The sequence below is a fragment of the Tauraco erythrolophus genome, chromosome 4 (genome assembly GCF_009769465.1).
Source record: "Tauraco erythrolophus isolate bTauEry1 chromosome 4, bTauEry1.pri, whole genome shotgun sequence".
NCBI classification, from domain to species: Eukaryota; Metazoa; Chordata; class Aves; order Musophagiformes; family Musophagidae; genus Tauraco; species Tauraco erythrolophus.
This window is the reverse complement of record NC_141468.1, coordinates 66,392,228-66,419,911: the sequence shown is the minus strand read 5'-3', so window position 1 is coordinate 66,419,911 and position 27,684 is coordinate 66,392,228. Positions and strand designations below refer to the sequence as shown.

General features: G+C 42.9%; 1 protein-coding gene across 3 annotated transcripts in view; it reads right to left on the bottom strand.

Moving 5' to 3' along the window:
- Positions 1-7,194: 7,194 nt before the first annotated feature.
- The window catches only part of AKR1D1 (aldo-keto reductase family 1 member D1), a 35,013-nt gene continuing 14,523 nt past the window's right edge, over positions 7,195-27,684 (bottom strand). The window contains exons 2-9 of one of the 3 annotated variants that reach the window (XM_086610346.1): positions 25,575-25,742; positions 20,977-21,093; positions 16,484-16,561; positions 14,124-14,246; positions 12,161-12,270; positions 11,509-11,674; positions 11,093-11,175; positions 7,195-7,237 (exon numbers count right to left, since the gene is read on the bottom strand). In XM_086610346.1, the coding sequence (XP_086466472.1) occupies positions 7,195-7,237; positions 11,093-11,175; positions 11,509-11,674; positions 12,161-12,270; positions 14,124-14,246; positions 16,484-16,561; positions 20,977-21,093; positions 25,575-25,742 (888 nt within the window). The remainder of the gene's footprint in view (positions 7,238-11,092; positions 11,176-11,508; positions 11,675-12,160; positions 12,271-14,123; positions 14,247-16,483; positions 16,562-20,976; positions 21,094-25,574; positions 25,743-27,684) is intronic. The other 2 variants (XM_086610347.1, XM_086610348.1) reach the window with 2 other exon arrangements.

The window sequence follows — 27,684 nt, the reverse complement described above, 5'->3', positions numbered from 1 at the left end:
CTAATGCATCTCCCTTATTATTTGGTTTCCAATAGGAGAATCTTGCTTCTCCCTATCACTGACAGCCTCTGTAACATGCCAGCCAGCTGGCTTCCTCAGCTTCCCCACCACTATTTTTACATTTTCTAGTCCTGACTGCCACAGACTGTATTCTGTGGGGCAAATCAGGCCTTTATTTCACAAAAGGTCCATAATTATTGAGTAATCATAATGATCCGTTGTGATTATACAGGGTTATAATGGTCAACGTACAATGTTATTTCTACATGCTTTCTCTCCTAATTAGTTTCGGTTTGTAATTCTCACAGTCTAGTACAGCATATCCACTTTTCCATCACAAATGCTGCAGGAAAGAAGTACTTCACACCCAATGCTCTTTTTAAATGCCAAGTTTTACCAGAGCTGAGAAATGGCTTAGGTGAGTGACTTTTCTCTTGGAGGTGGGCCATGACAAGGCATTTTTTTGTCAGTGGACTGAAGGAAACCAGAAGAATAGGGAGAAGTGGCTGAGAGAGCTTTGCAGGGAGCGACAGCGTGTGAGGGTGACACTCACTCAGCAGTCAAGTTTGCTTGAATTAGTTGTTCAGGTACGTGGCAAAACGAAAGTTGAGAGAAGAGAAAATGGATGGATGTGGTTAGCTGCAAAGAGGGTCATGGGAATAAGGTTTGGAGGAGGCAAAGATAATGACACAAGATCAATCACTAATGTCTGTGGGGTGCTGGAGCGATTGAATGAGAGGTAGGTGCAAACAGATGTTTTAATTCAGTTGGATCTGTAGTATCTCTGCGCAAGCTGCTGGGGTAAGTGATGCTCTAGGGTTTGTTCTCACTGTAGCAATAAACCTTAGAAACACAGGGAAGTGAAATCATATTTACACATATTGCGATGGAAGGGATATTTACATCATCCTTTCTGACGTACAGAATCCTCTCTGATGACACAACTAGTATTGTGTCCAAAAAAAAAAAAGCAGAGAGCGAGCAACTCACATAGCATAGGAATGAGCCCTAGTACAAGGGGCAAAAGTTTTGATCCATATTCTGTGGGAGTGTTTTGCAGTCAGCAAGTGCCTTCCTTCCCAAGAAAGTGCCTTATGTTTCTCTACTATCAAGACCTTCCCGCTTTCATCCTGGTGAATTTCTCATGCAAAGTTGAAAAGTTTAGTGGGGTTGATGGAGCCAGGTCCATTCCCGAAGGATGTACACCTTGGTAGCTGGAGGAGATGAGACGTGTAGGTTTAAACGCCCATAAGAGTTTGAACCTGACTTGCTGCATCACTTCTCAACGCTCTAATTGCTGAGGGAAGGGAGCTGTAATGTCTCCCTCCTTCCAAACATGCTCTTTGAGCATGAGCCAAGTAACTTGGTGGCCTCGGGCCTGGAGACGTGTAGGTTGCCAAGGGAAGTCATGACTGCTGGTGTGCTGTAAGCACTGTGCCTATAAAAAATGAGTGGAAATCCTAAATCATGTGAGTATTTCTAATACGTTAACTTTCCCTCGTTGTTGTTTCTTCTGCTCAATATTAGGAGGACTGTTCCTCACCGGCAACCAAAGAGATAGCACTGGCTTGTTGAATGAAGGTATGGATTTCCGATCCATAACTTAGAAGAACCTTTCCAAATGTTGAAGGTTCCTCTTTGAAGTTCTCCAAGTACATACCAATGTAGTTGATGAAATGTAAAGGCAATCTCCTCCTCATCCTATAGAAAAGCAATGCAGGGCTGCAGTTTCACCACTTTGGAAAAGCAGGGGGAGCTGTTTGGGCTATTCTGGGCTATGTGGGACATTGATACTGAAGGTGCGGCCTTGTAGGGATGCCTTCCTGGGAAATCTCCCTATTAGCTTGAGGAGCTCTGCCTGTTGCCCTGTAGGTGGAAGCTGCGGCAGGGTGGTGCATGAGGAGCAAAGCAGGATGTCTTTTGGTAGTCGATCGCAATGACAAAATACGCTTTGCAAGCATTCCCCAGGGTCTGCCCTGGGAGGACAGTGGTCAGGCTAACTGGGGAGAATGAAAACTTTAGAATGAGTTTCCTTGTGTTGAGGGCACTGGAACTCTGTTTTATGTCTCTATCCTGGCATAAGCCTTGGGTCAGCAGAGTCACTCCTGACTTGTATGTGCTGAAGTAATAGTAGGATCCTATCCAGTGGCCTCAGCACCCTGCATTTGCACAGCCTTTTCGTTGTTATGCACAAGGCTGCTCTGAGATGTGTTCTAGGTCATTGTGAGCTCTTGTGCACTCAATTACAAGTGATACATTTGTCTCAGTGCAGGATTTTGCCTTCACTATATTCAATAACCTTGAACTAATCCGAGGTCTCCATCCAGGTAGCTTTGCAATCTACAGAGCAAAAACTGAGCAGCTTCATGAAGTGGTGCCCCTCTGTATGCATGTCTATGTGTTTACACACACGTCTTCTTTCTTTCCAGCTCCTTCTCTCCCTCCTCTTTTTCCATTTGGTTCTGCTTTGCGTTTTATTTGCAATGTGTTGTCCTGTTGTGAGTATTGCTCATGCATGTTGAGTTAAGGTTCCCCAAGGAGTCTGTCTGGCATTGAAAACTTAAAATAAACTTTTTTGTTTTTCACACTCTCAAAGCCCTTTATTATAAGCTAGGGTTTTTGCTCCAGGGTAGTAGGATGTTGGGAAAAGCTGAAATATGGCACTGCTGAGAATCAATTAGTATTAAAACTGCACTAGTACCCAACTGCGTGCTGATTACCCCACCCCTAAAGGCAAATGTGTTTGCAGTTTAGGTCACAAGTGAAATAAGCATGTTGAATCTCATTCTAACATGTCACTCTCTTACAGACTTTCTTCTCCACCTCAATATTTTCTCTAGATCTGCAAATTGTGACCTATTGAGAATGTGGCAAAATATATCTGGAAACAGCAGCTGTCTCCCTTTTGCTCCCCTAGAAAATAAGGGAGTTGTCTTGCAAATGTCAAACTGGTTTATTCCAAAGTGTTTCAATTTGGCTGATGGCAACAAAGGTCTTTGGAGTCATTCACAGTGAGAAAGGTGGTATCTCATCTTAAATCTATACATTGGACTTCTATGTGAAGGATATGAGTTTGTCGTCCCTGCCTGCTGCAGAGACTCAAGACATATCTTGCACAACCCAGGACTTCTTTTACTCTAAGAGTCCCTGCAACACTGGCTTTGCTTCCATAATTAAATGATTCACACAATAAATTAAAGAATCAACTGATCCTGGTTATGAGGTGATCTTAATTAGTTAAGGGAAATAGTGGCCTCTCTGCTGTCAAATTCCTTTGCAAGTCCAAGGATATGGTAATGGTTAAATATCCTGCCAGTCTGGAGATAAGCAACTTTCAGGATTTTTTTGATTCAAGAAAGGAATAAATGGGGAAGCCTTATCGAGTGGAGACCCTGCTCTATGTAACCAAAGGCTTTGTCTTTTGTGGCTTCTGATCCTCTCCTACTGTTGGCAAAACTTACTTTCTCTCCTCGGTTACGCTTTGGCCAGGAGAAGAGAGACCTCATTTTTACTGCAGAGCACCCAGCTTCATGGCACCTAGGCTTTAATGACAAGGGAAAAAAGCTATAGGAGATGCTCCTGTATGTCCAGTTCTTCTTAAACACAACTGTGTCCTAATTCTAGCTGATGGCTTGGTGTGGTTGCTCACTTCTTCCTCTGCAGGACGCATTATATGCCCTTGTAAAACTTCTTGATGGCTTTGTGGTACAAAAATGTGCAATATAAATCCAAAGGGCATTCTTTAATGTAAGGCTGTAAAATGCACACAGGGCCCATCCCGCTTTGCATCTTGCTATTTTCCCGTATTCCTATTGTGGGCACTTGTGCAGTGTCAGAGAAAATTGGATAAATGTTGCTTCTGAAACAGAGTCCTATTCCAGATACGTAGCCTTGGGGAATATGAAGCTCTGCCTGCCTGTGGGGGAACAAATTCAACTGACCATGTAGTGCAGAGTGTGAGATAATGTCAGCGTGTCACACGGTAACTGCTTGACAGAGGGAATACCTCTTCCTCCGACAGCCAAGTAAGCTCTGTGGCCCTACAGCTATGGCAACTACTTTGCTGCTGTGGATGTGAGCATAAAACCTCGTTTTCTGCTGGCCAGACCAGAGCAGCTCTTGGGCTGCAAAAATAATTTAAAACCCCACATCACTTATTCTTCTATTTGCTGTAAAGTTGGTTGTGGGTAGTTGAAGCAAACTTCTTTGGTCTGGGTTTTATTTCACTTTGCAGCTACAGAAAGAGCCACAAATACTCAGGTTACTTACAGTAAAAGTAAGTTTTTCGGGTACAAGTTTGGGTTTATTTTTGTCATGTGCAATTGCTGTCAGAGCAGGAGATGCTGGTATCCCCTCTGTCCACGTCAAACCCTTCCAGTTGGAGCAGGGCTGCATGTGGTGCTTCCAAGCGACGTGTTTTGCACCCGGCAGCGAGTTCAATAAGCCTCTGAAATTCGCTAGATGCAAGTGGGTTGTACGTGGGGCCGGGGTTTGGGTGTTCTCTGCCTCTTTGTGCAGCTGCCGCTGGAATGTGTTTCCCAAGCCCCCATCTGCAGCCCTGTTTATTTTTCCTCCTCTAAACCTTTTCTTTGTAGGGCAAGATGGAGAACAATGGAGAGCAACGGTCTGAAACTGAGCAAAGCGAGGGAAAAACTAGGCTAGACGTCAGTAGCAGTTTCATAACCGATGGAAACGAGCATGGGAGCATTTGCGCCTGGGAAGAAGCTGAATCTTTTTCATCAGATTCAAATGAGGCAATGCAAAGGAGAAGGATTCTATTAAAATTAAAGGGAAGGAAAAAAGGGACGTGTTGGCACGACTTGGGCCAGAGGAACTCTCACAATCTGTTAACTCAGTACAGATTGAAGACTTGGTTATAGGATATTTCCTGCTAGAGAGGCTTCAGCGTGTCATCTTCCTTACTCACACGTACAAGGTCAAATGAAGGGACTGTGATTTACTAGAACCTCAGATGCTGCCTAATCTCTGGGTGTGTGTCTGGAAGGAGCTGATAAATGCTCACACCTGCCTCTTCACAGCTAAGCTGAGCATTAGTTGACATTTGCAGTGTAGAAAACAAGAGCTTTGCCAAACCTGGCCTGAACGTTGGCTGTGGCTGGGACCTGCACCTGGTCAAGTTACAGTAAGAAAGTTTGTACAGTGCTACTGTTAAGCAGTTGAGGCCTGATAGCTCTATTTAAAGCTTGTAGTTGTGAAGCAACTGGAATAACACATTGGATATGGTGGTAACTGTGCTCCTCTCTGGCACTCTTATTTAGACTTGGATTTTGTTCTAGTGTTTGGCCAGACCCTCAGCTGCTTGCAAAGGGGCAAAGCAGGGCTGTGATAGCAGTTCTGACCACCTTTGGGAGCAGAGCTCCACCTGACCTTGGGATTGTTCTTAGATCTATACCTGCAGACTTCTAATGTGTTGTCTTCTTCCTCAGCTATACCTCCCTGCCTTTCTTATTTCCCCCTTTGGTCCAAGTGAGTGACAGAATAAAATGGGAATTGCCCTCGGGTAACCTCTGGCAAGCAGAATGCTCCGTTTTTGGCACAGCTTTATAAATGGATTTATAAATGCTATGTGAAGGCCACTCCCCTGTCACCACGAAGAGGCTTTTCTAGTGGTGCCTACTGAGCTCATCCAGGGCTGTACTGGCACTAGACCTACTTGGGAGCCTTGCCTGCTCCCCATGGGAAATGATCACCCCTGTACCTCTCTGCCTCAGCTCTCAGGAGCACACCCTGACTCAACAGAAATACCTCCATGAACCGTACAATCTGGTCTTTTCCTGTTTCAGCCATTTCAGGAGTAGTAAATATCGATGGTAATAAATAAAAGCAGATGCTATAGACTGAAGATTATGTATGACCTATTTCCCAATGGCAGTATACGCATTTTAGTACATGAAGACTCTCCCTGGGTATGGTTTAGTTTCTTCTCCAACACCTCTCTAGTGTACCCCCTCTGTGGCAGGAAACTGGAATGCTTAGGCAGCAGAACGAGGGAAAGCAGCCTTCTCCAGATGTCGGTATAGGCTGACGCAACTACAGGCTGCAAAACTTGTTGGGCAAACAAGTCCTTTGAAATAGAAATTCATGCTGAAGGGGTTAGTCTTCCTTACTCTGGTGTCTGTTCTTCTGTCTCCGTGTTTCAGGGAGCTGAGGACAGATTGAAGGAAATGTCCAGGTTTCAGCCTGGTTCCTTCTGCCTGATTCTCACCCCTTTCTTGGACCTGCCAGAGTTCTCCGGTCTCAAAGCACAGTACAAAGTGATATTTAACAAAATATAACTTTCTGCTCCTTTAAAACTTGGCTTCCTAATTCAGTATTATCTTGGTCAGAACTTTATACAAAAGACTGTAAGAATCTTGAAGTAAACTGACATGTTCTTGGGTGAACGAGTTTGCAGAGCAGGAAAGAAGGTTAAGGGATTTTTGTTCTTGGGAGATGAGGCTCTCACTAGTGCTGTAGTTCCAGGTTGCTTGTGCAACACTATGCAATACTATCCTTGTATAAGAGCTCAAGTATAGATACAATAGTCATAGACCCTCCTGTGTTTCACTGAGGGCCTCAGCTGAGGTGGGGGGGATATGAACATGCTTATAATGCTTTAAGGCTTGAACTAGTTTTGTGTGGAGCCAGCTGGGGTGTACCTATGGAATGCAGCTGAAGAATATTCTGGTCAGAGTGAAAGTCTTCACTGCATGAGGCAGCGAATGTGTATCTATCTATACATCAATATACATATATGCACGTGTATATCTCAAATCCACGTAGTTCCCTCCTAACTTTCTTTCACTTGAGCTGTGAAACAAAATGTTACTACTTCACATCTACCAAAGCAGAACTTCTTGTTTCAAATTCGGTGAGGAATGTGCCATTGAGTGAAAACGATTCGGCTTGAACTAGTGAGCCTGTTTTCAAGAGAAATATTTGATTTTATCAGCTGTCAGTTTTGAAGCTTCAGTGCTCAGAGTTTAAGCCTCCTGAGTCAGAAACAGATTCAATAGGTTAAATATATTTGCTCTTCAAAAGCAATAAGAGACTGACAAGACAAGAGCAAGTAAACATCATGTATTTAATGCTGATTTGAACAATCTTCTATGAAGTCAAAGCACCAAATGTTGGGTCACTTTCAGCGAAGCCTGAGGGCACCGAGTTAGGAACCTGCCCAAACACACCTTGTTTTCAGTATTCATCGCTGAAGGGATACTCTGGATGGTCACGCCACCTGTGGAAGGGTCAGGTTGAACAAGTGAGCTTCTCAAGCGAAACAGGATATCACATCACTGATGCAGTTGTCCTGTGCCTAGCAAACCTCTTCACTTCCTTGAACTATATATGTGGCCTTTGTGGAAGGCTCTTTTGCTTATTCAGAAGCTGTCTGCTCTGAGTAATCATCTCTGCAGAGTTGAAAACAAGCCCATGCATTAAAGGAGAGGACAGTGAAGGGCCATTTTTCAGGCCTATGGACTGCATACCTTGAAGACAGATGGGGGAAAAAACAACAAGAGTTTGGATGTCAGCTATTCTTCCTATATTTGTGGATTTTACTCAAGTTAGTTGAGGTGTTGTAGGGAAGGGGGATGGCTTCACTATTTGTGCATTGTGGAAGGGGAAGAATTCTTTGTTTAGATGTCTAGAAAGACCCTCAGAAATAAGGGCTATATTTGAAGGACAGGTGGAGACACCAGACTGTACAACTTTGTCTTATGCACTTAGAGCTGGCATGAACAGGTCTGGGTCTGCTATGGTGCTTTCTCAGTGGCTGCCATACCCAGACTAGATCTGGCTGTCCTCTAGCTTGGCCTTGATGTAGATGCTCTGCCAGGTTAATAGCACAGGTGGTAGAGAATTTACAAAGAAGCTTTGGGGTGATCTGTTCATTTTTGGCAGACGTGAGAGAGAGGTAGTTGTTTTTTATTGTGAGTTTTCTTGTTTGTTTGAGAAGATGATGCTGAACCACAAGCCTTGGCTTGACAAGCACTTTTCATTAGCAAAATCAAAAATTTCTGAAGAACTTTCTCAGGTGTACCATGGCAGCTGGCTGCCTTTCTTTACAGCAGAGCACAACAAATACTGGCATTTATCCCAGCTCTGAATCCTTCCAGTTTGGGAAGGATACATTTCACAATATTGAAGTTAACTAACTGGAAGGCATCAAACATTTTTAATTGGTTGTGTCAAAACATTTCATTTCAATATTCAGCCAAGCTGAAGCGTTTACACATTAACAGATTGAGTTGGTTCAAAAAAACAAGCCACAACACTTTGGCTTGTTTGTTTTCAGTATAATTTGACAATGTCTGAGTTGCCAGTGTCATAATCTCTATTTTCCATCTATGGAGCATGCTTGCTAATCAGATCTCACGTGTTCAAAGGTCTGAGTCCTGTAAGTGAAGATGATTCACTCAGAGGAGTCAGTGCAGCTTGAAGTAACTGATAAGGAAGAATACACATAGTACAGACTAGGAGGAAGCAGACAAATTAATGTAAATCTTGCCCAGCAATAATTCTAGATTTCTCCAAGGGGAGAAGAAACTGCTTCAGACTGAGATTTCCTTGAGTACTCATATTTACAAATCCTCCGTTTTCTGCTCAGATGCTTAACTTGCTAACTCATTCCACTGATTGCAATATCCTGTTCTCACGGGCTTACTCACACCATCAGAACAAATTTGCACAATACCCATGGTAGCTGATAACTGGAAGAGACAGAAAAGCTGGATTTTTCTGTTCCTGCTGGCATTTGCATCACAGTGGTTGAAGGTTTTGCACAAAGTTGACTAACCATAAGTATTTCTGTATGATGGTTCGACTTTTTCCAATACATATTGCTGGATGAAATAAGAAATCTCTATAGGCTGTTAACTCATCTGTTGCAGTGCCTATTCCAGACACTTCAGTGTGAGAAGATATAGTAGGCAGATATATGTTTAGCTGCTCCTTGCATGGCAACATCACTTTTCCAAGAAGGCATTTTTCACAGTTCAGGTCAGACTATATTTAATTATTTTTCCTAAACAAGGCACTCGTGTAAAAAAAAATAGAGCTGGCCATGTCCATCTATGCATCCTATTTTCCTCGTCCTCAGTGGCCTCCTGTGACCAAATTTAGTCTAATAAAGCAAAGCATTTAGTTTTTTAGTTTTTGGATTGATGGCTTAAAAGTTCTTCTCCTGTGGACATTTACATCCTTTAACTTTGCTTCTGGAAAAGGCTCTTGCGTTTACACCAAGGTTATGTTTCGTGTATGTACTTGCTAAAAGTTTAAATGATGTTATGGCTCAACTTAGCTGTGAAAAACCAAACAATTTCAAATACCAAAATGCACATAAGAACCTGCTAGTCCATTTACAGGCTGAGAGAGCTGGGGCTGTTCAGCCTGGAGAAGAGAAGGCTCCAGGGTGATCTTATTGCAGCCTTCCAGTACCTAAAGGAGACCTACAAGAAAGCTGGAGAGGGACTTTTTACAAGGGCATGGAGTGATAAGACAAGGGCTAATGGCTTTAAACTGAAAGAGGGCAGATTTAGATTAGATCTAAGGAAGAAATTTTTCACTCTGATGGTGGTGAGGCACTGGAACAGGTTGCCCAGAGAAGTTGTGGATGCCCTATCCATGCACGTGTTTGAGGCCAGGTTGGATGAGGTTTTGGGCAACCTGGTGTAGTGGAGGGTATCCCTGTCCATGGCAGGGGGGTTGGAACTAGATGATTTTTGAGGTCCCTTCCAACCCTAACCATTCTATGATTTGTAAGAAGCCTTCTGGAACTAAGTGCTGCTAATGATGGAAGGCTATCTTAAGTTTTAAGAAACTAAATCTTCAGAGCACCTGGTTGAACTTCAATGTAAAAAATGAACTTCTTCATGATGCTTTTAATTTAGTTCATGTTTCCTATCATGTTTATACAGCACAGTAAGTGGTTCGTTTCTTTGTAACATTCCCTGTATTTTTTAAGCAATGGTCAATGTTTTAGAGTGCTATGAAGCTCCTGCTTTTCATTATTTTTAATGCTTGAGCACATTACAGTTTGGTAAGACACATAACCCAAGGTAACAAGAGAAATGCATGGAAATTAATCTCTAGCATTTGACTACATGCTGAGTGCCCTGAAAAAGGGAAAGCATAAAGTTTGGCCATGAGCTGCAGATGCTCCTGAGCTAAAGAAAAAACAAAGAGCCTCAGCCTCTGGAAGAGATGATGTTGGGTCAGTCTGAGCCTTCTGGGGTAGTGCAGCCTTCAGATGAAGCAAAACTACATAGCGTGGTAAGCTTTAGATCACAAGCAGCAAGAGATCAAGCATTTTTAGTTCTTAGAAGAGATAATTAGCAAGTGATCTAGCAGTCAAACAAGCTGCATGGTTTTCTGCAAGTACAACTCAACACGACAGGAGGAGAGGGAGATTGCTGAAGAAAACAGCATCAGAAGAAAGGCCGAAACAGTTTCTGACCACTTGTTGTCACTAGGATGTATCATCTTTAATGAGAAAGGTAGGCAAATTTTGATGTTCTGACTAAAGTATTAAATGAGAAGCTCTCCCTAACTTAGACCTGTGGTTTTATGTAGCAGTGTTCTTATTTCTCGTCCTAAATTGCCACGTGGAAGTCTAAGTTTCTTCTGGAAACACTAGGTTTACAATCCATAAACCATTGTACTTGAGCAGCAACATGGTTTACTGAACACTGGAAGTGAAGGTGGGAAGGAGGGGAAAGCCAAGAAAATACTCCTATTTCAATTATCTCTGGTATTCACGCTGCTAGACAGGGGCAATGCAATGTGTAGAGTGGCTGAGACTGTCAGTACAATATATAGCAGAAAGCATCTAAGGAGATGGAATAGCCAGATACAGTCACTTTCTACTAGACGGGCCTTTAACATCGGAGCTGTGGGAAGTATTGTGCACTTATTTTTGCAATAAGTCCAGGAGCATATTCAGACTGTGTCAAAGACCTCTCATTTAAGCCTTACTGTAAAATAAAGTTGTTTATACAAAAATTTATATTAAAAGGAAGTGATTTTTTTTTTTTTAAATCCTCTGAAAAGACAAGAATGTTCTATGAGGATCTAGGATTCCTCCTGGACTTACATTAACAGTTCCACATAACGAACGTTTTTGTTCAGGGCTTCAATTTCTTTCATCTCTTTCTCAGTGAGGGAGAAGTCAAAGATCTAGTGGAACGAGATGTTAAGAATAAGTTAGCATTTCTAGACGCAATCAACATTCATATATTCCCGATTTCAGAAGTCCAACGTCCCCTTCTCCCCCCCCACTCTCTCCCCCACAAATCCGTATTTGCTTGCATTTATGGGAAAGTCTTGAGCATGTGAATAAGTCCAGTCACATTTGCTTAACACTCTCTTGCAAGAAAGAGTCTGGCAAGTACTGGGCCACCAGCTTTGGAAGCAACGTGCTGGCAGAGAAAGAGGGGAGCAGTGTGGGTACTGAATGCTGCAAGGGACGCAGGAACGAACGCTTCATGTCCTGTCAGAGTATGAACTTACCTGGAAATTCTCTCTGATGCGTTGTGGATTGAAGCTTTTTGGGATGACCACCACCCCTCGCTGGATGCTGAAACGCAAAGCAACCTGTGCAGCTGTCTTGTTGTACTTTTTGCCAATGGCATTCAGCAGAGGATCCTTCAGTAAAGGAGGGGAGGACACATTTACCCTGGAAGAAAATTGGAAAAAAAGAAAACCAAAGAAATCTCCTTATCTTTAATGTCAAAACATAGTAGCATCTACTTGTTTGTGGACAGAATACTGCACCTTTTTGACAAGTAGTGCGAAATATGGAAGAAAAGCTTTGGCATGTAGATTGGTGAACTGTCCAAGGCAACTTCCTATGTGACGTCCTAACGTTGACTTAGTTTCTGCTTCCTCACCTAAGCCTCAGCATTCCCAGTTACAGACACTTGCTTTCCGTTAGAGGAGACCTAAGGTGACCTTCTATACAGACACCTAGCGTTTTTTGATGACAGCATGTAGCAGGAATGTTGCAAGTTTACATTCATAACAGCAATATTTAGACACTGAAGTTCAAACCTACTTTGAAAAATGGAGACACAAGTATTTTGCACAAAGATCCAGCACTGGAGAACTATTATTCTTTTCCTGGATAGTGGCCCTGCTATTAGAAGGTAACATGAGGACTTACCATGTTTCATCCCTTGAGGTTCCCAGTGGGCTGTATCCAACAATAACAATGTCATGCTGTCTGCAAAATTCTAAGAGTTTGGGTTGGGTGAAGTAGGGATGGCATTCGACCTACAAGAGTAACATAGAAAGAATGATTAATCAACAGGACCAGACACAGAAGCCAATGGTGTCCCAGTATTTGTGAGAGCTACAGACCTAGTGATGCTTTCAGGAAAGGATACATTTAAGTTAACGAATAGAGAAACTCAATCTGTGGTTATTGTTCTAATTGTACATTGCTGGGTGACGGATTTTTTTAATTATTTCTTTTTTGGTGGACAGTAGCTCAACATGTGTGATTATAATTTGGCACAGGGAACTTTATTGGCCCTTAGTGAAAAGGTGACAATAAGTAGGACAGATGGAGATGAGGGAAGCTCACTAGAGAAGTAAGCTGTGAAAGCAACCCCTCTCATGTGGGTTGGATCTTTGTTTCTCTGCCTCGTGAGTTCAGGATGACTAATCTGATGTTGTTCTTAAGGGAAGTGTTGGCGTAAGCTGTCCCAGATAGGAAGGTGAGGTTGGGGGGAAGTAAAAGGAGAGACATCTCCTTAACAGCTATGACCTTGTTACAAGCTCTGCCCTCCCATGTTGCAAATACCGTGCACCGTTCCCTTACAGGCAGGGATTTTCTGGCTGCATTCTCAGTCTCTGGGAAAGGGATGTCTACAAGGTGACAGAGCAACCACTGTTTGCAGGCAGTCTGAAGCTAGCTGGCACATCTATGCTTGCTGGCTAGCTGCCTTAAGCTGGGCTTAATCTTTTGTCTGGTTTCCCTTGACCCCAGGAAGAAACAGCAATGCCCCGTGCCAAACCTAGCCTTCCAGGCCATGTGCTGGGGTGGGAAATTGGTCCCAGTTGGTCTCTAGCCTCTTCTCTGATACTGCTAATGTGGATATTCGTTTGCGCCAGATGAGTCAGAAGAGCTTTCCAGTGATTTCTAGGAAACGCAGTGAGCTGCCAAATGCCAGTCAAAGGTATTGGGCAGTCAGATGGGTCACTGTCACTTACTGCATTCTCTGAGCCCTGCTACTGCAATTTAACTCGGACGTGCCTATCGTCTTCTTGGGCTTGTTCAGCTCAAGTTGTTTGCTTAATGGGATCTCCTCTTTAATTTAGGTTTAACTTTTACTGATGTCTTATAGGAAAGGCACAAGAGAGCAAATACATGAAATTTAGGAGTTACTTCTAATGGCTTTTAAGTTTGGGAAGCTTAGAGTGACTCAGGATAGGACAAGAGGTAATGGCTTTAAACTGAAAGAGGATAGATTTTGATTAGATCTAAGGAAGCGATTCTTCACTCTGTGGGTGGTGAGGCACTGGAGCAGGTTGCCCAGAGACCTTGTAGATGCCCCATTCCTGGAAGACCGGGTTGGATGAGGCTTTGAGCAACACCTTCTAGTGGAAGGTGTCCCTGTCCATGGCAGGGGGGGTTGGAACTAGATGATCTTTAAGGTCCCTTCCAACCCAAACTGTTCTATGATTATATGATCCCTCATACTTAGGGTTGTTTTGGTTTAGTGTCAGCTGAGGTAGACATTGTTTCATTGAGGACTGGTTAGCCCTGAATGGTTTGTCTTGGGAATTTTTTGGACCTGAAGTAAGGTATATGGCAGAGATTTAAGATCTGCATTGACTCAGCATTCAATCTTGTTATAGAGTTTGGCACAGAGGCACCAGTTTTGTAATCCTGGAATAGGAATTGAGGAGAGTGATCGTTTCAGCATCTTCAAATATTTATCTGTAGCCTAGATAGGATGAGTAATGTTTTCAAGCTAGAAATGGACAGTACAGAGGGTAACATCTGTGGCAAAACATATGTCACCCCTTCTGCAGGTGGTGGCTTGGGCCACGTGTTGGCCCTGAGTTCCCTGGAGGGCAGTGGCACCATGGTAGGCACTGCCCCTGGCTTGCTGTCATACCTGGTTGCTGACAGGTTTGTACTTAAGTCCTGGCTTGTTCAGGATCATCTCCAGCTGCCTGCGGTTGAAATTGGATACTCCAATAGACTTTGCCAAGCCTGCATCTTTACATGCTTCCATAGCCTGCAAAGAAAGCAAAGATCAGTGGAGTCCCACATGTTGACTTGATTCCTTGGAACATGTGTTTTAGAGATAGGTGGAAGATAGTCCATTCTTGAGACTGCAGGGGAAAAAAACCCAAACCTTTGCTGCAGCAGAACTAACAGCTCTATTAGCATGAGGGCTGGTGCCGTCCTGCTATTCTAAACTGTTCCTGTGTAGACCTGCTTTCCAGACCAAACTCTAATGTTTTACACTTCCTATGAAGGTAGAATTTGTCTGGAGAGCAGAAAGATTAATCTGAGATATAGATATATGAGTGCCAGGCATCTGCTTTCAAAGAGTTTTGCTTACTTTATGCTGCTTTAGCACTGCCTTGAAGCTGGAGAAGGGAGAGTGAACAAAACAGATTGCTTTCCTGATAAGTCAATTTATTCCTTTTGATTGTAATGGAGTTTTTCATGTGAAGTCTCTATCCAGTGAAATCCCATAATATCTGGCAAGGCACAGCACAAAACCAGCATAGAAAACTTCAGTACAGTGTAAAGTAGAAAAAAAAAAAAAGGGGGAGAGAGGAATTCTAGATACTCTGTGCTTCAGACAAATACTAATAGCTGAGAAAGCCTTATGAATACTGGATATGAGTACATGCCCTGGTCTTCATTAGCTTCATCTGCTGGGTTGTTAAGGGGAAAGTGGGTTCTTTCCTGTGGTCTTCCTCTTGGCTCCCAGAAACTGCACAGAAATGATTTGGTGACTGTTTGAGGCAGAGCAGACCTCTCTGGAGGTGAATGCTGTTCCTGCCAGTTTTGTTATTCCTTTCTGTCTCAAAGGAGCAGAAATCAGGGAGGTAAGAGGCACCATGTATTTGATGACCTCTAGTTGGCCTCATATGCTTTGTATCACTCAGTGACAAGTCAGCAAATACAGTCATCTGGAGCGATTTTTGCCTGCTAGCACCATACTGAGAGTGAAATTATCTGGATTGAGTTTAGCCGGCTTTATTTAGACTGATGCTTGTATTTGCAGGCACTCACTCACCACCACCTATTTTTTCCTCAGCTTGTTAGCTGAAGAGAGTGACCTGCTACAATATATCCTTTATGATAAGCACTAGCTTGAAGATAAAAACACAACAGCGTTCAGACAGCTGTTGCTTTTAACATTTGAGCAACCACCCTGTGAAAAAGAGGAACGAACTGCATCAGCCAAAGACAAGGGTAACATAAACAGCTAATGTGGAAGTCCCCCTTCCCTGCCCGAGACTCAGCCTGGGTGGCTCAGCTGCCAGGGGAAAGCCCAAGCCCCTCCTCGGGCTCTCTCCCACTCTGAACCTTCACTCAGAATTTCACCCGTTCTCCATCTTTATCTGCTGCACCTCGAGCAGAGCTAAACTGGAACGTGACTGTCCAGCTCTGGATGGTGCAAGCTGAAGTGGAGTGTGTAGTAGCCCATGTCATCTCTTTTGATGTGAACTGGGCTGAAATAGTGATGCTTATGCAGCAGATGTGGTGCAGAAAGAGAGCTAACCAGCTTTGACCATGAATTAAAGAGTGTCCAAGGCTTCAAAAGGCAGGAATCTGAGGAGATTGCTAATCTCGCTTTCTGCCTTACCTGAGATCCTGAAGCCAAGTGGCAGTAGGCTTAAGGAGACATCTGGCTGTAGGACTAAAGCCTATCACAAACTTAGGATGCAGTCCTTCAGGCAATTGCTACTTCCCTCCAAGTTTTCTTAGCAGAAAAACCTACCTTGCATTCTCATTTGATAATTAAATTTAGAAGTGAGTGAACTTGTTCTGATGGCAAGGGTTTTGTTGGTATTTTTTTTGTTGAGGATTTTGTGGTTTTATGGTGAGCTTTAGGGCAAATTCTGTTTTATCTTGAAAGCTAAAAGCTTCCTTTTTTGAGGAGGATCCAGTTACTACTTAGGGCTCCAACTTTCTCCTGTTATAAAGATCTGATAAAGAAGAGATTGGTAAAAACCCACAGATACCTCAACTAGCAAACGTAGAGTGCACTCTCTGAAGGAAGGAATGTAGATGTCATATTTCAACAAAATTTTATTTTGTTATAAAAATAGAGTGATGGCAAGAAGCATCATCCTTAGAGACAAAAGTAAAATTTATCCATGGAGCTAGTAGAATTTGATCTCTTTTCTCTGTCAATACACCTCAGCTCTGTTTTATGAAGGTCATAAGTGAAACTGAGAACGAGAATCCATGTTTTTGAAGCATGTATGGATGGATGCTGTGTTTGCTTACCTCCCAAGTGGCACATAAGTCTGTCTCATGGTAGATAAATTTTCCATTTTCATCTCTTGGGTAGATTGCATCTCCAGGCTGAAAAGTAAAACCACACTTTTGTTTTTTAAAGAAAATTTTTCACTCCTCAGAGCAAAAATTTTTCCACAGACTTTGTTTCTACAGGAAACAAAAAAATATTCAAAAGCTTTCTGAAACACTGTAAGTTCAACAGGTCATTCATGCTGGGCTTACCACATCCTCCACTGCTAGATCGTCCTTGGATGCACTTCTGAACCATCACATGAGTGCACACTCAGGAGTTCTTGGATGGCCTGTTTTTTCAATAAACTTTTGACCTTTATGTTATGGCATCCAAAGGACTAATCTCTTTCCAAAGGTCTGGGTTGGAGAACCAATCTGTATTCTTTTCCACTTCTTCCCTTTCTTCTTCTCAGCCCTTCCCCTGATCCTGCTTGTGCCCTAGGCACCTGGGAAGAGTACCAGCTCACTCCAGCTTCCAACTGGCAGTTGGAGAGACCATTTCAAAAGCTACTTACTAGCAGTAAAGGTCTATGTGCATAGCTATAGTACAAGCCATGAACATCTTAAGTGCATTATCCATCTTTGGGCACTAGGAACTCTTTCTTCCTATTCCTATACCCCATAAACAAGACTTCAGAGATGAGTTATGAGCTTGTATCTCACAAGCACAGCTTTCTCTTATTTGCTGGTCATTTCACTGCTGTTGCAGGCAGCACATGTTGCAGGTGTCTGATTGCAATTTCATTTTTTTTCATGAAACCCCTTCAGTGATGTTTGACATTTGATCTGACTGCAAACTGCTACATTTCAAAGGCCTGGGTACAAGATGTTGACATGGTAACTCCTTGGGAACATGCAGCTGTGACTAACATGTAACATGCTCTGTAACTGGCACCTCCCAATTTAGTCAAGAAACTCAAATTCAAGGCATTTCATTGGAAAAGTGAGACTAAGGAAAACACAGCCTGGGTTTTCAGAGGCCAAGGTCTAAGTTACAGGTATAAGCCTGTCTCTTCCAAATGTGCTGGTTTTCCTTGATGAATTCCCCAAAGACAAGTTGTGGCTTTTGTTGCTGCGTCTTGCTGGAAAAAAATATCTTTACTAGAAGGAGGTAGGTGGTTGTTGGGTACATTTTTCTATTAGAAGGCAAACTGTTTGCCATCATAGCTTGAGGTGGAGAAGCCTTATTTACAAAACTATGCCATGGTATTTTGGAACAAACTACTCACCTCCATGATATCCCAGCAGCCTCTCTAAGGACTGCAAGCTTAACACATAACAGTTGGACTTCGAGTTCAGGGGATGACTCTGAATTCAAGACCTTTTTACTCTGTTCCACTTCTAATTCATTAACTGCTGTTCAATATTTTTTATAGTAGTCAATATATAGCAATTACATTAGGTAATTTATCCCCTCGTTTTCCTCTATTTCTAACACTTGTGTTCTAAGAAGCATACAAAGTCAGGATGAACAGTGCTTGAAGATGAACTTATCTTGTTTGAGAAAAATGGTGCCAGCTATTGCAGAATCTCATAAGGCTCAATCCTTCCTCCTGCCACCAGGAAACTGCACGAAGTGTTCAAGTACAGTTGTATCTGTTCAACAGTCTCCAGGCAATACTTTCTCTATCAAGCTACCTTTTTATGCAAGGGGGCTCGTGAATGGAAGAACAGTCCATTAAATAAAGTGCTGACAGAAAGGTAATGTTTTGATGGAGACAGGATGGTGATTACTGGTTCTTTCAAAACGTCTTTCAGAAGTTGGTCACATTTGTCATGGACTACACTGCACTGGTCATTATCACAAATGCTGTTGTCTTCTCCTGCACTTCTCTTGGAGATAGTCATGCACCTTTGACTGAACATAAGGTGGCTTCCTACCATGCTGCTATATGAGCACTGAAGCAGATGAGACAACACTGTACAGTTGCTGCCACTCTGCAGGAATCATATCGCACCATATTCAAAGTCTGAGGGCACTCCAAAAGCTACCAGACAACTTACAGATGGTAACGACTGAGAGGAAAAGCCCTGCTCCTGTTATGATAGTTTCCTCACCAACACAGATGCAGGAAGACAGGTCTGCACATCCCATCGCTTTCACAAAATGGTCTTTGACAAGCAGGCTTTCTCAAGAGAGCAATTTTAACAACTTATGAATGCCTATTGTATTAACAGAAGGCAATAGGAAGTCAAATAGTGAGGCCATTGGTCTGTTTTGATTTATTCTCTTAAAATGACAACATACTTGGACAAGACTTTTTCAATGCAAGGGTAAAATACCTGCTTTCCTGCTAGATCACAGAATAATTTAGTTGGGAGGTATTTAGAGATAATGTAGTTCGCAGGCAACTGCTTACTGATGGATCATTCATCTGAGCAGAGCACCCTAGAAAACCTGCCAGTATGAGCTTTCCAGGCAGAGGGCACGTGGGTACCCTGGAGGAGACCTGTTCTTGCTGGTCATCTGCCTTGCTAGGGTAGAGGGGCTGCGCACCACTGCTGGGCTAAAGGGAAGAAGGACGTAAGTCCTGAATGAGGAATCTGTGTGACAGAAAATATAGGGACATACGGGCTAACATTGGTAGGTCAGTGAAAAATAGCACCTCAGGTGTCAGCCATTCTCCATCCACCCAGAAGTGCTGGCGTGGTGAGGCTTTCCTCTTCCAACTGATGATCTCTGAAAACAGATTTCTCTTACTCTACCTATAAAGCCCTTACGAGAGCTTGCACCACTGGGCTCTGCAGAGGCATATTTCCTACTGGTTTTAAAGTGGGACCATAAGCTTTGTCTCAAGTTCTTCACTGATTTCTTAGCAGAGGCTAGTTTTGCTGTAGAAGGCTTTTGAGGAGACAGGAAAGCACCAACATTTGCAGGCTAGGGAGGAGTTGGAGTTTGTTACACCTGCACACTCCTGATCAAAGGCAAGCATTGCATGCAAGATGGGTGTATTTGTGAGAGAGGGAGCAAAGAAATGAAACCTGCCACCATTGCAAAAAGGTGGAGTTTTTTCTTTTTGTATTTGGCACAGAAAAACGCATATTTTTCAGGCAGAAAGCGACTTTGTTTTTCTGTCCTCTCAAGGGGGACTTGAATGAACCTCCAGGACTGCTACTCCTTTAACAATTCAGATTGTTGATACAGACCTCAGGGAGTCAGATGTACATTACTTTAAAGCCAGCTGTCTATATCTTTATATTGTGAGACAATGACCTTCGCTATGTGGGAGAATGAACTACTAGAGAATATAAACACAAGCAAAGAGAAACAGGAAATTGCAAGTGGTGGGAAATTTTAAAAAATGTACCCAAAAGGATTCCATACGTGGGACTGTATAAATAAAGTTTTAATATCTGAGTCTAGATATTTCTATACAGGTCTTAGTGGGATATGGTTTCCTTGGGGGGAAAAAAGAACTGCAGGTCTAAGGTGATTGCTTCACTGGTAAATTGCTTCCTATCTGATGCTTCTGGCAGTATAAAGTCCGTAGTAAAATACAATTTTAATAATTGGAGAACTACCTTCCTTGCAAAAAAAGGCCATTTTAGAGCTTAAACATCCTGCAGAAACAATTAGCCAGCTAACTGCCTGACCTTATTCTCTCTAAGAAGAAGGATTTAAGTGACTCAAAACCACTTAAATGTGTCTTGAATCTTATTCTTCTAACTTCAGTATTATTGAATTTGCCTTCATATCATGTACTCACAGAGGAAAATTGTAAAGCAAGGTACAAATGGATGTGAAACCAGAAAGTTTGGGGACTTGCAAGAGCTTGTTGCAAGGGAGGCATGCAACTCCGATGTGAGCTCCTTGCATTCAGAGGTTTTGGCTAGAAGCTGCCCAGAGCCAGCAGTGTGAGGCAATATTAGATGTTAACATTTTAGACATTTGAGAGTGAGAAACAGGCAACCCATGTTTGGGACCAACTGTGATCTGAAGCTGTCTGAGAGGAGCACTGGAGTTAAGGAGATTAAAATCATAACCATGACTTACCCAGTGGCTTTAATACTACTGAGGCCATTTTTTTTTTGGGACAGAGTAAGGAAATCAGCTTGGTGGCTTTTTCGCCTTTCCTTCTCCCCCACCAAACTTTGACCTTAGCCCTTTGCTGCTTTGTATAAGCACTTTCCTCCAACAATTCCCTCCTCATGGCTCAGAGAGGATATAGACACATGTGCTGCTTCAGCTACAGTAATTCTTCAGCACAGGAAGCGTTCAACTCCAGTTAAGAGACCTGTCCTTCCAGTGGAGAAACCTCATGCAACAGCTGTCAGTATCTGTCCTCACACCACCTATAAGCCTCTCTTTGTGTGGGTAGTGCACAGAAAAGTATGCATGCAGGATGTATCAAACATTAACAGGCCAAAGTGCTGTTTTCAACATAGTCTTGAAGCTGCAAGGAAGATGCTAGATAGAGACCTTGGTTCAAGCCAATCATGCACTCTTTTCAGGCAATTTTTCTCTTTACCTTGAAAGCCATTGGCAGCTCAATAATGTAGAGGTCAACGTAGTCCAGCTGCAGGATTTTCAGGGTTTTCTCCAGCGTGGGACGCACTAGCTCTGGCGGGTGGCAGGTATTCCACAGCTAGGGAGGCAAACACAGGCTTTTTTTTAGGTGCCGGGAAGAACAGTGAGCGTTCTCCATCTGACACTATGCCCCGACACATGCCCACCCACCCTTGTTCTTCTGACAGAGCCTCTTGTACACAGTGCAAAGACATTGTGGTCTACATCACTGCAAGACAAAGGTGAGGGGCCTTACCTTGTCCTCTGCCAGAGGCAGATGTAGAGGTTAGGATGGGAATCCTTGCCCAGGACTGTTCCAGTGCTGACCCAGTAAAGCCACTATGTGCTTGTTTGTTACAGCATAGGTTTTTCTGAGTTGAGTATACTGCAAGCTCTTGCTCAATGAACTCAGGCAGATTCCTTTTGTTTTCTGAGCTTTCCAAGCACATGCTTTCACTGGAAAACTTTGTTCCCACAAGAAATCTGTGGTCAGTTTTATGCTTGAAGGCAGAAGCTCGGATCATGTGAGCTAACTATTGAACAGCTGAGCACCCAGCACAAAGAATCTTTTGGTTTTCTCCTGTGGTCATGGAGCCTGAGTGACTGCTTGACCTAGGGAAGTTTTAATTTACTCCTCAGTCCTCATTGAAAGGTGTATTATTGTTTGGTTACTGTAACACAGGTGTGACTAGTTAAAGCACAGTCTTTTCAACCTCTTTAATCACAACAGCTTCCTTGCAGGGTTATGCCCTGAGGTTGCTGTGGAGTGTGCTTAGTTGATTAGCTTTCAGTACTATCTCTAGCTGAATTCTGCTGGTGCAAATCTCTTGTAAGAATAAAACCGTAGCATGGTAATTAATAACCAAGAACTCTTTGTAAACTGATTGCTGCAGTTGAAATCAACAAAAAACAAAATTAACACACAATAGAAAGTTTAAAGTGTCTTTTGCTTGCGCACAATAAGCTGGACCATTTTATTTTCCTTTTTTTCAATGCACAAAACTGAGAATTTTGGCATTTTATTGACTGGAAAAACCTGCTGTTTATTGGTTTGGTCATTGTCTAGCCACTTCTGCCACCAAACCTGGCCGTCACCTCATGCCAAAGTATAGAATGAATTAGTTCTTGAGACGTGAAACACTCGAATTGCCATTTTCAGAAGATGGTGATTATAGGCGTCAAAGGACATAGCCTAGGTAAGTTTTAAAGTATTTCAGATGCTTGTTTTTTTTAAAACCAGATTATTATTTTCCTGGGGGATAGCTATCTGCTCAGTTCTGCCAGTAGAGTTCAGTTGTACTGAGAGCAGCGTACCCAACCCTGCCCTAAGCTGACAAACCAAAGCAGGGTTTGGCACCTGGAAATTCATACCAGGCCTTCCCCAACTGTATGTTGCGAGGTGTGAAGAGTTTGTGATCACTAGACGGTGGTTACACAGGCTGGGGTGTGCTACAGTAAAGGGACCAGGGTCCTGCTCTCAGAGTTTTAAGCTGTTCCACTGGATTTCCTGAAAGCCTTTGGTCTGGGTGTTTTTTAAGCATTTTACATGTAAAATGAGATGTTGTTTTGGACTTAAATATAGGTAAGGAAATTAGTCTGTATATCCTTCACGTTTAGTTTATTTCGTTACTGTGTTTTAGAAATTTAGTAACCTGAGGTATGTTCATAGTTCAAAAGCAGTTTTTCCAAGCGCCCTTTCTAGTCTAGTGCTATTGAGCTCGGTACTTGCCAGCAAATATATTTCCCTTTAAAAAACTGCAGAGGTTCAAAAGAAACAGCCTTTAGAAATATCAAACATTTGTGCTATGTTAACACATAGATGCCATGGAAACTTAAGAGTTTCATAACTGTTTTCATGATTTGTACAAGTTATTGTATTATCTACCTAAGTAGAACCCATGTAGACATTTGAGCAGTCAAAGCTGCCAGCTGGCTTTGGCATTTCGGGACACCACATTTCCTGGAAATGTTACTTCTAGTTTAATGAAAGAAATATCCTGGGATGAAAGAGGAGACCAAAAAGGTCTTGCTGTATAAGCCAAGTGAGATGTTGGCAGTTGATATAAAACCTCTAAAATTTCTGGATGCTGAGCTGCTCTGCCTGATCAGCCAGCCAGCAGCAAGAGAGCCAAGTGCAAGCGCTGATGATTTCAACGGGCAGATGCAGCCTGATTGCACCAAGTCACTATTCCAGTAACGCTGCCACTCAGTGAGGCTCTTCTTGTTAGTCCCTGCTGACCAACCAGCCTTCAGTTTGCATCATCTTTGTTTAAGGAAAGATCTGCATGAGGGGCTTGAGTCTGAATGATCTTGGTAATTTCCAGTGCTTTTCATGTCTGTAAGGCTGAAAACAAAATCAACTTTTGTGTAGACTGCTTTCAAGAATGTCTACCTGTCTACTGTCTATTGTGTTTCGCAGAAGGTGCAACAGTTCATGTCGGTCAGTTACCAATCAATGGCTGATGTATCTATTGGCGGCTTGATATTTGTCTGTAGTTCATAAGATACGTAAGTTTGTAAAGTATGTAAAGCTGAAGATACATAAGCTCATAAGACAAGGGACATCCAGTCCCCACTCCTCCTGGGAAGTTCAGAGCTGCTGCGAAAATGTTCAGTGAAACCTGTTAAAGTCCTGGATTGCAATGAATTGAATTGATTGCAGATTGTTTTCCACTTCTGCCTTTAAACTCTCTAAAAGACTACAGACTCTTAAACTCTTTAAAGACTACAGAAATACTCTAATGAACTATCACCCTGAGCACCTGAAGTTTTGTCAAGCATAAACAGGACACAAAAGAAAGATAAATACACGCGTCCCATCTCACACAGACTGGAACCTGCCAGGCATTGACTATCATGGTACTATTAGTTCCAGCCCTGAGGCTTGCAGGATCTGCAGTCTAGAGAACAACTGAACTTACAATCAAGAAATCAAATACAGTTTCACAGATGGCCCAATTTTTAAATAGTGATCATCAACTAGAAAAATAATCTAGTGATTAGATCAGTTTACTGAATATAGAAAGACTCAATAAATTAAGTAAGTTTGGAAACCTGATAAAATTTTACCAGAAATGCACTTTCACAGAACCTAAAGGTTTATATGGGAAAATAAAGTGCAGAGGAAGCAGTTGGGAAAGTTAAAGATTCAAAATTGCTAGGACATCTGGTTCTAACCTTTTGGCACAACTTTGTGTTTTTGATTTGAAATATTACTGGTAAGTTGCAGTAATGAAACTATAAAACAGTTGAAATAAAATGTTTTGACTGATCCAAATCAACATATTTGGCATATAAGAGACTGAGAGACTACTCTGACAAAAGCGGAAAATTTGAGGACGTGACTCTCTTCTCAGGATGGCATGATTGTTACCAGTAGAACCGAGCAGGGAACTTGGAAAAGAGTTGCATACTTTAGAGACTGGAAATTGATTTACTTGGAAATTGGTCTATAGCTGCTGAAAATCCACTTGGTCTGCAAACTACCCAATCTGAAGCTTTGTTTCCCAAATCATAGAGCTTAACTAAATAGCTAACAGTAAAACGGGCCTTTTATCCCATGGGATCTTTCACTCTAGGAACCTTGATATTTATTTCCAAGGCTGTTGAGTTAACTTTTGAGGATTACGTCTTATTTGGGAAAGGAGAAAGGGAAAATATTAGGCTGATATGTTCAAAGAAGCACTGCAGGAAGGGGAACTTGAGGCCATAAACTCCATTAGAAACTAGACAGGCACCATGAACTTTCTGGGGCCATCTGATCCTCGTTCTACAATGTGCAGTGAGCACTCTCTTATACCTAGGATCTAGTTACTGTAGTTGCAACACCTTTTGTCAGAAACTTCTTTGGACAAGGGGTTTCATTCTTCTAGCAGAGAATCAGCTCTTACGGCTAAGACTTTGAAGCATTAACTACCTCATGCATTACTCCGTCCTTGTAAGTGTGATGACATCTTCTCTTTAAGTGAGTTGATTCATAATCACAGAACTTTGTAATGACAGGTGATACAGTAGCTAAGGGTGCACCTTGATGAGTAACATTCTGGCAGTAGCACCAACATAAGCACTTGCCGTTCTCCTGTACACAGACACTTGCATGCATATGCTCGCTCCCACCCCTTTCATTGTCCAATCTCACAACAAACCTGTACGGAGAATTGCTCTAACAGAAAATAACTCTTTTGCAGGGTCATTGTCCAGGTCGGGCTCAGGGTGTCACTATATAAGTGTGTGTGCCAGCATGACACATGGGGCAGTAGTAACAGCTTCAGCAGTGCTGCTGAGTGTAGCAATGGTCTAAACTTGCAGGTACCTACAATACTAGGCAGACCGGTTGTTGCATGGATCCCGTTGCCAACAGTGCTTTAAACCGAGAACAACAGTGATTTCTGCGCTTAACAGTGAATCTAGTGGTCACAAAGCTCTGAGCTATTATGGTAATGCTAGGGAAGAAAAATAAAGGATGTTGGGTCTGGAAGCAAGCCAGATGTCGACCACTGGCCTTCTTAAGAAAGTCCATTTACACGAATCCTGGATTTAGTGTAAATCGCGGTTTCTCACCTTGCCACAGTAAAAAATGTCTTCACGCTTGATCCTTCCTTCAGCAATCTTCTCCCGGATGGCTTGTCCCACTTCATGCTCATTGTAGTAGACAAAGGCACCATCGATATGGCGGTAACCAGTGTCAATGGCAATCTTTACCGACTCCAAACAGGAACCTTTGGGAGTCTAATGGGAGAAGAAAAAGAATAAACATAGTTCCAGCCTCCTGCTCGCCTCTCTTGCAATGCTGTAGAGCCCCTGAGATATGCACAAGGTTCATGCTGGAGATCGTCCAGTCTAACCACCCCTTACCTCCCCAGACACCTGTGTTTCAACTTCTGAATAAAAACGTGCTGTCCTCTTTTCTTCAAAACTGTCATGAGTGTGGAATTAGACAGGAAAAAGGAGTAAAGCAAAAAATTCTCCACGTCTGGGAAAGAGAGGATTTTGGATTTAACTTCTTTCTCCTCAAATCCACTTACCATTGGTGGTATCACGATCTGAAGGGTGATAGCTCAGGACTGTCTACTGATATTCCCAGCTCTGGACAGTTGCTTCACCATGTGGCTAGGAACCAGTAGATGTTTTAGTGTACATTTATATAAATCTTACTGCCTTCATTTAAGATAAGCCCAAGAAACCTCTTAATAAGTCCAAGTGGCATTTTTGTACTGTGTGCTGCACTTATCTTTACTCATCTTTGCTGAAATTCAGAGTAAGCTTGTTTTTTTTCAGAATAGTCATATTTTCCATTAGCCAACGCGGCAGGCAAAATACATGTAGGCCAAACCAAGCAAAAAAATATAAGACTGGTCACTGAAATAATTTGACTGATCACTGAAATTGTACTGAAAACATCTTATTGTTGCCACACTTTGTATTATGAGAGGGCAGCTCTAAGTGGTGGTGGTGAAGGGCTCAGCGACACGTGGCAATAATACTCTCTCACCCTTTTCATAGACATTGCTCTGCTGAGGTAGGGGCATCTGATTCACTTAAAGGAAAACTGAAATGGGGTGAGTCAACCTGCTATGCTTTGCTGCTGCCTGCCAGCAGCAAATGTCAGGAGGTGAATTTTGCTAGCTACCTCCAAGTGAAGGGCCAGGACCATGCTGCTTCTCCTATGAAGAAAACAGATGCCAGGGACATCTGGAAATGAGACAGGGTATGAAGAAAGGATGTCAAATTTATTGAGTTTGCTGATACCAAGGAAAGACAAGAAGCAGGACTGGCAACAGATGCTGTTGGGAAGGACCATTTTTCACCACAGCAATCAGTCCTCCTCCAAGCTGCCCTGTGACAGTAGCCACTGACTTGGCTGTCTTTGCCATAAAATAAGCAGCTGTTTTTCTACCACCTGCTGAACTAGAAGTTGTGAAACTCAGCTGCCACAGGATGCTGCAGCAACTGAGGACGCTGGTTTGGCCTTCCACATTCTTGGAAAAAAGATCTGTGAAGAACTGCTGAAGACACATGGGGGTCAACCTCTCTGTCTTTCAGCTCTAGGGCTGTAGGTTGGCGGCAGATTATTCTGGGGTAATAGGACTGTATCCCTGCCTGCTCGCTCTGCTCTTTGGTGTCCTGTTTGGGTTGGTTGCTATCAGACACAGCTGGACCGACTTCTGTTCAGAGTCAGGAATTTCTGCTCCAGGATGCGATGTCTAAAGGCTACCTAAAACGCAGAGCCGCTCGCGCTTGCCCTTATTTATTACAGATGTGAGTGGGGGCTGAGAGGCAAACCGGCACAGTTTGGCACATTAAAGTATTTACAGCAGTGACGACACAATACTGTCTGCTTAATTGAGAGAGACAACGAAACACTTGTTCGACTGGTTTGCTGCTTTCGCTGTGGGAGCCTCCCAAAGGAGCACTCAGCCCCTGCCAGGGCCCTGTCCGAGTTGTTAGTAGGATGTAATGAAGACCGCGGCAGCTAAAAGGCTTTCAGTGGCAGTCAATGGCTAGTTCTCACTTGGGGCATGTTGGGCAGCGTTACAGAAGCGCAAGGTGTGGAGCAGTGACAACCTCCAACATGTTCGCTGCTTTGTCCCTGCCTGAACCTGCAAGGAAGTATCTGAGGAAGGCAGCAGGCAAAAAGCTCTGACAGGAGTATTACAAGCCTGCCTTTACT